A 12763-nucleotide genomic window follows, 5' to 3' on the forward strand; every position below is an offset into this window, starting at 1 on the left:
TCCAATTAGAAATGTAGCATAGTTTTTCTGATTCACTATCTCTCTTTCCTCATGTGCAGGCATTGCAGGACCATGGGTATCCATGGTTATCACTACTAGCAACTAGCTAACAAACTGTCATAATAGTGGTCGTAACCATGGATACCGAAGGTCCTGCAATGCCTGCACACGGGGAAAGACAGAATCAGAAAAACTATACATTTCTAATTGGAGGTATATAATAATATTATATTATCATCATTAATAATAATAATAATAATAATAATATTATACCTACTACATATTGGGATAGGATCTTGGGAGATGGAAATACCCCTTTATGTTGACTTATACCTTGTCGAATGGAAAAGGGAGCATACACAAAGAGGCAGAATTAAAATGGTATACCTGGTTGCATGCAAATATTACATCCTTTTTCAGTTAATTTACCTTTAACATGGTGCACAATAGTCACAATGTGCTGGGCAAATAGCTCAGATGGGCTGCGCTGAGACTGTGCAGATTGAATGTGTTGGAAAATGGACTTGAACTCTTGCTCTTTCTTGTTGCTGTGAACAAGGTCCCGAGACAGTTTCCGCTCATGAGCCATTACTCCACTTGGACTGTAATTAAAAAAGGGGAAATGAAAAAAACAACAATATTTTCCAGTAATGAAAGCACTCATGTGTTGTCCGTTACACCTTGACAGGAAGTGTGGTATTACTTCACCTTGTAAAGTAAAATATATATAAAAACTTAGCTAAAGCGTCGCGTAGATGAATAAACTCAGAAAAATCCTGCTATACTCAACTAATTGCAACTTTATAAAAGCACTGCAAAAAAATACACCACCCATTGAAGGCCATTTGGTGTGACACAAAGGACATTAACTTAAACATAAAATGTGTCCTTCCCATAACCAATGTGCACACTGCTTTTAACTTCTTGAACTACTTTGGAAAATTGACAGTTGTGCTGAGATTGATTGGCGTGGGAAAGGAGACCAGATTGTACTGTTCAAGAGCTCTGAAAATGCGATCTCTTATGAAATGGCAAAACACAATAACAAACAGAGAACCACTTGAACTTACCGTGCAAGATCCTCGTCAAACGAATCCAGGCGCACACTAGGACCCATCTCTCTGCTAACAGAGAAATTCGATTTGGAGAAAGACATGTCCTCCTTGGATAACAGCTTCTCTCTGCTCTCTGAGGATTTCCTAGAAGGAGGAGACTCACTCCTCTCCTTTGATGCCTTGAAACTGGTTATTCTGAAATTTTTTTCCGGCAGGAACCCTTTATGGCCAGACTTCGAGGCCTTCTCATCTTTCTTGGATTTTTCAGTATAAAGTTCCTCATCCATATCCACAGACTTTTTGCGTTTTTCCTTAGTGCTGGTTGCAAAAGACAATTCTTCCCATTTCGCTGGATCATATGCATCTTGACTCTTGGAATCACTATCAGAATCTTTCCTTCCTCGTCCTTTTTTCTCTTGGTCTGCATCCTCTTTTGCATAACGCAATTCAGACAATTTCAATTTCTCCAAGTCCTCTCGCATTTTATAGCGTTTTGGGGATACGCTCTTTTTATAAGACCTCTCTAACTCACTCATCGCAAAATCAGTAGGGCTGCTACGATCCTTCATTTTCTCCAGATTAGACAGCTTTTCCTTTCCATTCTCTTTCTCCAGCTCCGAGGCCTTATTTTTCTGCTCCTCCATGAACCTTTAGAAAGCAGAGAATATGACTATATGGATAACCACCTAATGAGCACACTAAAAACAGATGTCTTATACACAATGCAAGAACATCAAGAAGATTCCTTAAAAAATTAGGACAAGAAACGAATTTAAAAAAAAAAAAAAAAAAAAAAAAAAGCAGTAAAACAGCCTTAAAGCATCAGATGTACTTATGTTCTGGGTGATATTTATGGCCCCCCAGGAACAACATAGGCACATGGCTCAATAACACATGTGGTGATACATTAAAAACTACTGCTAGCAGATATCCCCGTGGAATATAACTGGCTTGGAAGTAGTGGTCACACATGGAGACGGTTTCATGGCACATCAATTGAAAGCAGCAGTTCTACTTTGCCAAGGATTTGCCTTGCAGATTCGCATATCTCATTAGTAGTGTGCAAAGCTCAGTCTTGTACATTTTACAATCAGGCTTCAGATGCTGAAGAATATGGCTTCATCATGCTAACAAATGGCTGAGCTGCTCTTTTCAATTTGCTCCAGTCTAAAAATCTACGTAGAACTGCTGCTTTAGGTTTACATGAGAATGGAAATTCACGTGAACCCTATCTAAATGCAAGCAAAAACATATACTTACCACTGCTCGTCCTAAACTTATCTCTGGATCTTAAGAGATTATGCTTTTTATCACTGTACCATCCTGAACTGAGTAGAGCGGCAGTATTGAATGTGCTTTTATATCTGATTAGGTTATTGGGTCTGAATTCTAAGACCATGATATATATATTTTTTGTCCTCTGCTTCAGATCGTTTCTCTTATAGAGCACAAACTGGAATATAATGCCTTAAAAAGTAAAAAAAAAAAAAAAAAAAAACTCCAATAATGATGAACGTTTCCTAGAGGATTAAAATTGCCCGTACACTGTAGACAAAATAAACACAAATATAGATATATAACAACAGGCGGATTCAAGGGGAGACACATGGGTAATAGCCGTTCTAGAACAGATTGTTTGAATTAAATACCTTCAAAAACTATGGGGGTAAAGAAATGGAATTAATAAGTGAACTGCGTTTATGTTGGGTTATATTCTGATGTGGAAAACTTCTAAAAATAGTGTGACATGTGCATACAGTAATACAAGCTGTCGATCATCTATGCCTCTTTACACAGATGGCAGAAAAAAAAAAATTATATATATATATAGTAGTTACAGTCTCTAAACCACAACTCATATGCAATGGCCTTATGTCTGTTCCCAGACAACATCATAGGAAAGGTAATGTCTATCCAAAATGACTTTATACTAGTGCACCACAAGTTATAGCAGTAGCTACACAGACACATCAGCAAAAGCCGCAGTAAAAAGTGCAGCCATATTGGTTGTATCCTGAAGTACGTTCTTAGAAACCAATGATCAGCTGTCAGCGTCAACATGGTAGACACTCCGTTTTTGATCATTTTTGCCAACTGTCCTTTGGCTGTGCATGGGACTTCACATGTGTGTTGTAAATTAACTTTTTTACTGTATCTCAATATATTTTGACTACTGAGTCAATGCTCAATAACAGGATTATAAGGGCGTGCACAATAGCATTAGCATGAGAAATTTGTTCTAGGATAGCTATCTAGTCAGACTCTAAAGGGAATCTGTCAGCAGGTTTTTGCTATGTAATCCGAGAGCACCATGATATAGTGGAAAAAGAGCCCGATTACAGTGATGTGTCACTTACTAGGCTGTGTTTTGCTGTTCGATAGGTGTTTTACTAGCAGGAGATTATCACTACAAGCCAACTGGTCGGCCTTGTAGCCCAACCACACCCCCACACTAATTAGCAACTCTCTAAAGCTGTGGGGTGGGTGGGGTTATACAAAGCTTAACATCTCAGCTCTGCTAGAACTGCAAGAGTGAAAACTGATTCTAGCATAACTGCTGCACACAAGAAACTAAGTGATATATTGCTGGAGTCGGGGTCTCTGTCCCTACATAATGCTGCTGTCGGATTACATATCAAAAGCTCGCTGGCAGATTCCCTTTAACAAGTCTAGCAAAGCTTATATCCTAAGTGGCACTAGCAAGACCGTTCCATTGTATTTGGGATACGGTTACTTTTCATTTCTCCCACCCCAGAGCACTGCCAATATTCCAAACACACCAAGTCTACACGGCAATATGTGCCACGTGACATGAAAATCAGTGCAGCATTGCAACATCACATTAACGATTTCCTAGAGTGCTGCATTGCGTCTTGCTACCTATAGAGACAGAAAATGTCTCAAAAGGAGTTGAGTTTTCTGTTGCTGTTCACAAGTGACAGTCAACACTCTTACCACAGACTTCAATACAAGTCACATACGACTGCATCTCGTCTGCAATTTATTTTTTTACAGAATAATTGCAGCTGTACAATAGGCATAATGCTGCATGTCACAGACAAGTTGCATAGATGGTTTTGGTGCAGTGAGTGAGAATTGCTGGCACATGCCACATAACCTTGTATCCTTAGCCTAATAGCAGAAAATACCCCCAGAAGATATTATACCTCTTGTAATACCTCTTATATCCAGTTCCCACTGGTGCAGTCATCTCTCCAGATCTGCCATCTTCTTTTTGACTACTGCCATATAGAGAGCTCATTGAAGGTGGGCTCTTGGTCATAGGACTCTTCCTTGGTGGACTCAAGCTATGTTCGAATGGACTTTGACGAGAAGATGCTCTGAAGGAAGAGCTACCTTGCAAAACTGTGGGTGAGGGTGGACTAGGCTTCTGTCCAGGACTGGGCCTGGGAGAGCAGCGTCTAACCACCACAGACTGCACAGAGCTTTTAAGTGTTGGTGCACGTTCAGGACTGTGTTGAGGTGCAGGGCTTTCATCATAAGCTTCCATATCCTGCCAGGCTTTACTTCCCTCTTTGCTACTGGCATCCGCTGCCCCAGATGTAGACTGTTCCTTTGAATCATCATCTGTTGCCTGAGCAGAGGACCTGCGATCCTTTGAACGTCTCTTCTTATCTTTTTTCGATTTACGCTTAGTCTCCACTCTGCTGTGATTAGAGGAAGACCTAGACGATGAAGACCTCCTGGAGCGATCAGATGATGATTTGTCTGAATTTCTTGAATGGCTCCTGGACCGAGGAGACACAGATCTCCTCTTTGGAGAGCGTGAACGAGATCGAGCCCTGCGAGGACTATACGGTTGGCGGTTGTAATTTTGCCAATTTGGGCGGTAATTCACATATCCACCACGATTATGTTGACCCCGTGGATAAAAGCCTCTACCACGACCTCGGAAATAATATGGCCTCCGATAACCTCTGTTGTGACCACGAAAGTCACGGTTTTGGTAAACTCTTGGATGATTTCGCTCTCTATTATACCCAGGTGAATAAGACCTTGAGCGGGATCGAGAACTAGGGAGAGAACAAAAAAGATTTAGAGTAAAGACGAGAGACAAAACTTTGTTAAGATATATGCAAGTACATATAATGTATAAACAATATATGTTAGAGGCTTTATATTGTCTTTTGGTAAAGTCTAATTTAGCATTCTCCGTAAGCAGAAAAAATCTACATTATATTAAATCTCTTGTTCTGGACATGATGTTATTAGTGGAGAAACAGCAAAGTCCAATACCAAGACTTTCACAACTAAAACACTCTATAGCCCTAGTTTGTTTTTAACCACAAAACCTAATACATTTTTGAAAGAATTTATTGAACATGTATAATCTTTTCATGTCATTTATACTATGATAGATTGAGGGAATCCCCTTTAAACACAGCTTAGTATGGCAATCTAATTAGTATGAAGTATTTAAAAACAGACTGGAAACATTACACCAAATCCTACAACACCCAAGTGACAAAATTACTCATGTGTGAAACAACTTGTTCCAAGCATGAGCAATATGTGGAATTTCTGTAGTTTCCCCAAAGTTGAAAAACATGCAGATTATACCCTTAGGCTATGTGACCATGATGCAGAAATGAAGCAGAAAATTTCTGCATCTCCCTGGCAGAAAAAACGCATGCAGATTGTGCTTGCGTTTTTCCTGCAGAATGCATGCGGATTCACATGCGTTTCCGCATGCAGATTGACAAGCGCTTTCCAGGCGATTAGCATCACTTGGAAAGTGCTTGTCAACTAGGTCACACTATATAAATCCATGCAAACAGCATGAATTTATATAGTGTGACCGTAAAACAATGCTTAAAATAAAGCTATACTCGCCCCCGATGCCCCGGCGTGTGCTGCAGCGCTCGTTCCTGTCTGGTTCCCGGCTGCCGGCATATCGCGAGACACAGCGGTGAAGGGCCTGCGGTCACATGACTGTGACATCACCGAAGGTCCTTCAGCGCTGCCGGCATGCAGAAAGCTGTCGGAAAGGTGAATATAAATTTATTATTTTATTTATTTTTTTACAGGTACAACAATGGTACCCAGGTCTGGATGAGTCTTCTCTCCTCCAGACCTGGGTACCATCTGCACATTGAATCGAATATTATCTGCGTGTACAAATGTACAGACACGGATTATATGCGTCTCAATGCAAGTCAATGGTGGCGCTTCCGCTGCGTGTCCGCAAAATTAATGAACATGCTGCGGATTTTTGTGCGCCGCAGAAACGCTGCGGAAAAATCCGCAACATGGGCATTAACATTGCGGAATGCCATTGGGGACCATGGGGGGCGGATTACAAAGCGTTTTTGATGCGTTTCGCTGCGGAAATTCCGCAGCGGAAACGCATGAAAAACGCATTGTGGGCACGCAGCCTAACAAACATAAGATGGGTTGCTCTGAATGTAATGCCTCCAAGATTAAATGCATTGACGTACAAAATCAGAGTTGGATGTTGGTGGCGTATTATTCAAGGTTGAACCTCCCTTCTAATATCCTGTAAATTTTGTTATTGTCCAAGAAACAGCATCTGAGAGGCAGTCTACAAAATGAAGTTGGACTTGGATTTGAGGTCAAAACACAGGTGTATCATTCAATTCCTCCATGCTCCAAAAAAAATCCATTTATTGACCTCAATTGACACTTGCTGAAGATTTATGGAGAGAATACAGAATGTGAGCAGAGTGCTAGTGAGTGGTGAAAATTATGTGAAAGATGAGCCAGGTTCCAGGTGTAAAGACGTTCAAGAGAGACATGTACCAGCAAAGTGAGGTGCAGTGTGTTTTGGGATAAAAAAAAAAAGGCGTGATTCTTCAGGATTTCCTGTAGCATGGATTAACGCCATTCTGAACACTACATGAGGATGCTGAAGGCTCGAATTGCCAGAGAATACAAATTATCGCTTGCAACAGGATAACGGCAGGCCCCATATGTCAAAACCACGGAGAACATAACAAAATTTGGCAGGAAGATCATATCACATCCACATATAGTCCAGATTTGGCACCTTCAGGCTATGTGCCCACGATCCAGAAATGCTGCACATTTTTTCTGCATCTCCCTGGCAGGAAACACACATGCGTTTTTCCCGCCAGGTAGAAGCGTTTGTCAAGCGTTCTTCACATGCATTTCTGCATGCGGGTTATCAAGCGCTTTTCCAAGCAATTTTAGCATCACTTGGAAAAGTGCTTGACAACTTGTTCACACTATATAAATCCATGCAACCGGCATGGATTTATAGTAGTGTGACCAAGTTAGTTAAAAAAAAAAAAAAGAATAAAATGGTAAAAAAAAAAAATAAAGTTTATACTTACCTTCTGGTGTTCTCTCTGCCGCGCCCGGTGTGTTGGGCGGCTCGCGGTGGTGTGAAGGACCTGCAGTGACGTCATTGAGCCATGTGATGGGTCACATGACTCAGTGACGTCATGGCAGCGGGAGCATTGCAATAGACCGGACGGAGCAGACAAAACACCGGGAGGACATCAGAAGGCGAGTATAAACACTATTTTTTATTTTAAATTCTTTTTTTTACAGTTTCTATGGTACCCGGGTCTGGATGAGAGTCTCCTCTCCTCCAGACCTGGGTACCATCCGCACATAGAAACGCATAATATCCGTGTGTACAAATGTACTGACACTGATATTATCCGTTTCAATGCAAGTCAATGGCGGCGATTACGCTGCATGTCCGCAAAATTAATGGACATGCTGCGGATTTTTGAGAGCAGCATAAATGCTGCGGAAAAATCCGCAGCATAGGCATTGACATTGCGGCTTATCATTGGGGACGGATTACCAAGCGTTTCCCAAGCGTTTATGCTGCGGAAATTCCGCAGCATATACGCTTGTAAAACGCTACGTGGGCACATACCCTTAGACTTATATTTTTGGGCCTAAGAAAGTGACTGTGGGCAACATTTTTCAGTCAATGATGTGGTCATCGCAAGTGTAAAAAGCAGCCTGCGTTTGTTGGTTGAGAATTTTACAAGTGTGACAAGCTCTTATTACGGTAATCGCTGGTGAAAATGCATAACCAATGGTCGTGACTATATAGAAAAATGACGACATGTGGTGAAACCTTGCTCTATAGCTATGCCATCTGCACCTGTTTGGAGTTTCCATTTAAACAGGAGGTACTGTATTACTTTCAGATCTATCCGTCTATAACACAAGTAGGATAGAGCAGACATTAGTGACTATGAAATGCTGCAGCAGACAAGTCCGCTAAAAAATGTGAATAGCAGCAGAGTACTACCAGCAATACAAATAAGAAGAAAGAAATATACATGGGAAGACAAACAGTCAATAGTTGTGCATTTAAAATGATAAATCCATCTACTTTCCATATATTTATTAATAACTTTTTCCCATTTACATCTCATTTGTATACAGGTTGGTGACATTGTGATTTCAACTGTGAAAATCTTTTTTTTGCCATCAGGTACACCTGTATGCATTTTTCTGTACATCGATGCAATGTATGGAGGCAGCTAGACAACCAAGGATTAGGGGTTTTATTAACAATGGAGTGACAAGCTTAGATGAAGTTTAGGGATCACTGGTCACTTCACTGAAATTATGTAGTGTGTAACTATTTCCATGCTCCTATTTATCCCGGGTCAGTCATAAGTCATGACCAGAATTCACCTACTGTGTAGAGTGGTAATTTATTGCAGTGTCAAATTACAAGCCGTTTATCTTACTAAATGGTCAAAATATGTGCAGCAAAAAAAAAAAAAAAAAAAAAAAAAAAAAAAGCACACTTTCCAGAATTTTTTTTTCAATTTGTTGTAAAACATGTGCGATCCCGATGCATGGCACGCTAGTGGTTTGTGGAGATGTTATACTACCTAGGCTCATACTTCATGAGTGTATATTACATGACAGCTGTATATAAATTAAAGTATTTGCTGTGTGAATTATGGTGTAATCGATGTTTTACAAAACCCTTAGAAAAACACCTTTAGGTGCTTCTGTGATACATGCGAGTGCTGTGCTATACAAATGCATTCCTATTCAAAAAGGTTTTATTTGATTATCAAGGAAATTGCAAAATGTACTTCAGTTACAAAACAGGGAAAGCAATGAAGAGCTGTCTCTACTCACGCCTTAGAAATCTTGTAAGTCTCATTACATGCAATTTTCGATGAGTAATAACATGCAACTATATGAGTGGAACTAAATACAATATACAAAAGTGATAGTTTGTATTTAGGGTCTGCCCCGTCCACTGTTCTCATTATGGGCCCTCTCTAATTTTCAGTCTCCTGCCATATCTGCCGTCAGATATCACAATACTGAGCAGAAGCACAGCATTATTTGTCTAATCTTTTAATAGAGAAACCAACAAGATATAACTCAATTTCTTGAAAAAACTTCTTAGTTTGCCTCTACTACCTCTATAATGTCCATTAGTTATTAGTTAAGAGAATCGCCAACCTGGAGATGAAGGAGCGTCACAGCCAGCTTGTTAATTGTTATAAGAACCACTGGAGAGAAATGGCTATTGTATGGAGGGCAACAAAAAAGTAGATGTTGATGTTCCCTCGGAATGGTTAGCTTACATTTCGCCTTTTGACAATGTCTAACCAATAACTGGTTGATTACATATCTGGCATGTAATTTTTTTAAAACCATAAAGAACTGTGCATCATCTTAAAGTAGGTTTCCCTCAGTTTAACATTTTCTTAAATAAATTGGAGCCCTGAAAAAGCTCACTTTTCAAGGGGACAATAGTTTGGGATCATCCCTAATTTTTGCAAATAAAAGTGAAAGGGTATGATCTTCACAGTCACCTAAATAATTGCATTTTTCAGCAATAACAGACAGCATAAGTGTGTGTGTGCATGTGTATGTGTGTGTGCATGTGTATGCATGCGTGTGTGTGTGTGTGTGTGTGTGTGTGTGTGTGTGTGTGTGTGTGTGTGTGTGGACTGCGCCTGAAGATGGTTTCACAATTGACAATTTACTGCAGTTTTCAATGGATTTGTTTTATAATCAAATACTGTAACAAAAACTGAAAAATTATAAAAAAAAAAAGCCCTGCCTTTTCGATTTCTCATATGTGAAAAAAAACTTAGGACATTGCAGGTTGGGAGTTTTACAAAACAAAAAAAAGTACTGAGACAGATTTCAGTCTAAAACACTCCCGGTATTTGTTTTGACCGACTTATTTTAGTGCAATATATTATTAATCTCTGTATATAAAGAAAAGCCAGCACCCACCAAATTAAAAGTATCTAGTACTACATAAAAATAGGAAATTAGTTTGGGACTTTCCAGAACAAGAGGTCTACACCATAGGGCTGAAAACAAACCATGACAAATATGATCTACCAAACATCAAGTTATGTGAAAAATAAATTACTGTTAAACGAAAACAAGGATGAGAAACGCCAACAAGCTTGTCCTTAGCCGTGCAAAGGAAAAAATGCCTTAAATAGTGTGCTGCAGAATATGTCCATATTAATAACTTGTATTAAAAAATGTGCACTATTGTAAGGCCATCATATAGATTTACCAAGTATTACAATGTATGCAGTGTATTACAAGGTCTACAATTCTTAAAGTCCATTTACACGGGGTTAAATAGCGGACATATCTTCTAAGAGCAGGAGATACCTATACAAGAATGCATGGGAAGATGGACAGACAATATTAACTTAACAAAAATGTCTGAATAAATCCAGGATTAGATAAAAGATAAACAGCTGGGTCTAAAGCTATATTCACAACGTGCTTTCACAGACATTTTCTGCAGACAAATCCTTCACTCTTGGCAGAAAAAAACTCTGTATAAAACACAGCTTTTTGCTGTGGGTTTGCTTGGTGCAGATTACATGTGTGATTTGTATACAGTACATGTTAATAAAGGTAGTTGTAGTCACCAAAAACGCTGCACAAATGTTATGCTGCGTTTTTTGTTGTTTTTTTTTGCAGTTTCTCATTACTTTCAATGGGTAAAAAACGCAGCCAAAATCACTGACAGAAATCACATGCTGCAGAAAAAAACCGCAGAGCTCAAAATAAGTCAGGGGGCAAAAAAGCTGTGCATGAGATTCCCGAAATCTCATTGCTTTTGCTGGTACTTTAAAAAGCAGCTTTACTTCATAAAAAATGCCACGTGTGAACATAGTTACATAATCTTAAGCCAACAGGACTAAAATGCATCCTGTGATCATTTTAATTCTAAACAGAAAAGCAATGAAATGTGTAATATCCAATTTGGAAAAATTAACACATACAATCACACAAAATAGAAACTGCTCTTGAAAAAGCACAAACTGCAGATATACTAGAGCCAGTTACAAAATAACACTGACTTCAAGAAAAAAAAAAAAGACAAAAATGATCAAATCTGTCAGAATCAATATAATCCAAGACCATGTGGACAGACTATTAAAAACAAAAAAATAAAAAAACAGATTCAAATAGAACTATTACTGCTACATGCAAGTAATTGGAAGACCTGGATTAAATGGCATTAGATGAAATCCCAGTTCTTCTTACCTCTTCTTTGATTTCATTGGACTCAAGTTAAAGTTACCATCAGAGCACGTTCATGTGCTAGAGAGTAGAGCCGCTTCTAAGAACTAAGCCAAATCAACAAGCTTCGACACAGATCGCTGAAAGTATACCCCAGAGAACATCGCTTGTCTTACACTACCCAAGAGAAAGAGGAAATTTCTGCTAAGAGCAGCTGAAGTTATAAGAAAGCTGAAAGTGAAGATCTGCTAAAAAAAAAAAAGCAGGAAAGAGGAGAGAATTTCCAAAGCTTTCTGAGCCAAGATGATGTTTAGCAGCTATTGGCAAATAAAGAGCAGAATGTTTCACAGAACGACTAACGCATGTCACACAATACACAGATATGAGGAGGAGTTAACTTGCCTAGAAACTCAAGTACCTAGTTCAGATGCCACATGGGACAGACACCATCAATTGAAACCACTTGACATAAATGGCAGATTCAGGGGAGCTGAGCCTCCACCCGAAAGATTCAATTAAACTCGCACGTGTCTCACAGGGATTTTCATACTGTCCCTCATGTACCTTGTCAGTTTTAACCTTTAACATGATTCATCATAGCTGAGAGCATCATATTCAACTACTGGCAATTACTAATTGCAAGCTATCAGTTACACTAAGGGGCTACTTTCACCCTAAGCACTAAAGGGGTTGATTGAGAAGAAAAGTACTAACGCCGCCACACAATTAGAAGCAAGAAATGTCAAAATGAAACAAAGCACTAACCTGCTCTAGTGGCCCAGGAGCAATGAGAGCTGAAGCCAATCACTGGCCTCAGGTCACTTGCAAGATTTACACTTGGGCAAATGATTGTCTGCAGCAGTCATATTTTTTTTTTTTTTTTTTTTTTTACAACCAAAATTAGTTGGAAAAGCACATTTAATTATAAAATTTTGTCTAGAAAATATTCAATTAAGTACTGCAAATATCACGCTATTGACTTTCTAGTACTAATACCTAAAAATACAACTAAGCAAGTACATCATTGACGAATTAAAGGGGCAATTCCCAGAATCCAAAGTTGTCCGGATGCATAGGATAGGGGTTAACTTCTTGAATTGCAGGGTTCTGACCAATGATATCCCATGGTTATCGGAACTCTGGAACCTGGGAATCTGTTACTGTACAGAGCAGAGGTCAAGAAAATTATCGTCTATCAAAGG

At 39.3% G+C, this 12763-nt stretch overlaps 1 protein-coding gene across 8 annotated transcripts in view; it reads right to left on the bottom strand.

The window, feature by feature from the left end:
- THRAP3 (thyroid hormone receptor associated protein 3) overlaps positions 1 to 12763 on the bottom strand; it is a 78023-nt gene that overhangs the window by 16227 nt on the left and 49033 nt on the right. For 5 of the 8 annotated variants that reach the window (XM_073665912.1, XM_073665916.1, XM_073665913.1 and 2 more), the window contains 3 exons: positions 4223 to 5089; positions 1071 to 1703; positions 430 to 602 (listed from right to left, as the gene is read on the bottom strand). In XM_073665912.1, coding sequence (XP_073522013.1) covers positions 430 to 602; positions 1071 to 1703; positions 4223 to 5089 — 1673 coding nt within the window. Of the gene's footprint in view, positions 1 to 429; positions 603 to 1070; positions 1704 to 4222; positions 5090 to 11585; positions 11734 to 12763 lie in introns of those variants that run through there. The other 3 variants (XM_073665918.1, XM_073665919.1, XM_073665917.1) reach the window with 3 other exon arrangements.

This window comes from Phyllobates terribilis, unplaced genomic scaffold (assembly GCF_046119375.1).
Source record: "Phyllobates terribilis strain yellow unplaced genomic scaffold, ASM4611937v1 Scaffold_2__4_contigs__length_985480577, whole genome shotgun sequence".
Taxonomy (NCBI): domain Eukaryota; kingdom Metazoa; phylum Chordata; class Amphibia; order Anura; family Dendrobatidae; genus Phyllobates; species Phyllobates terribilis.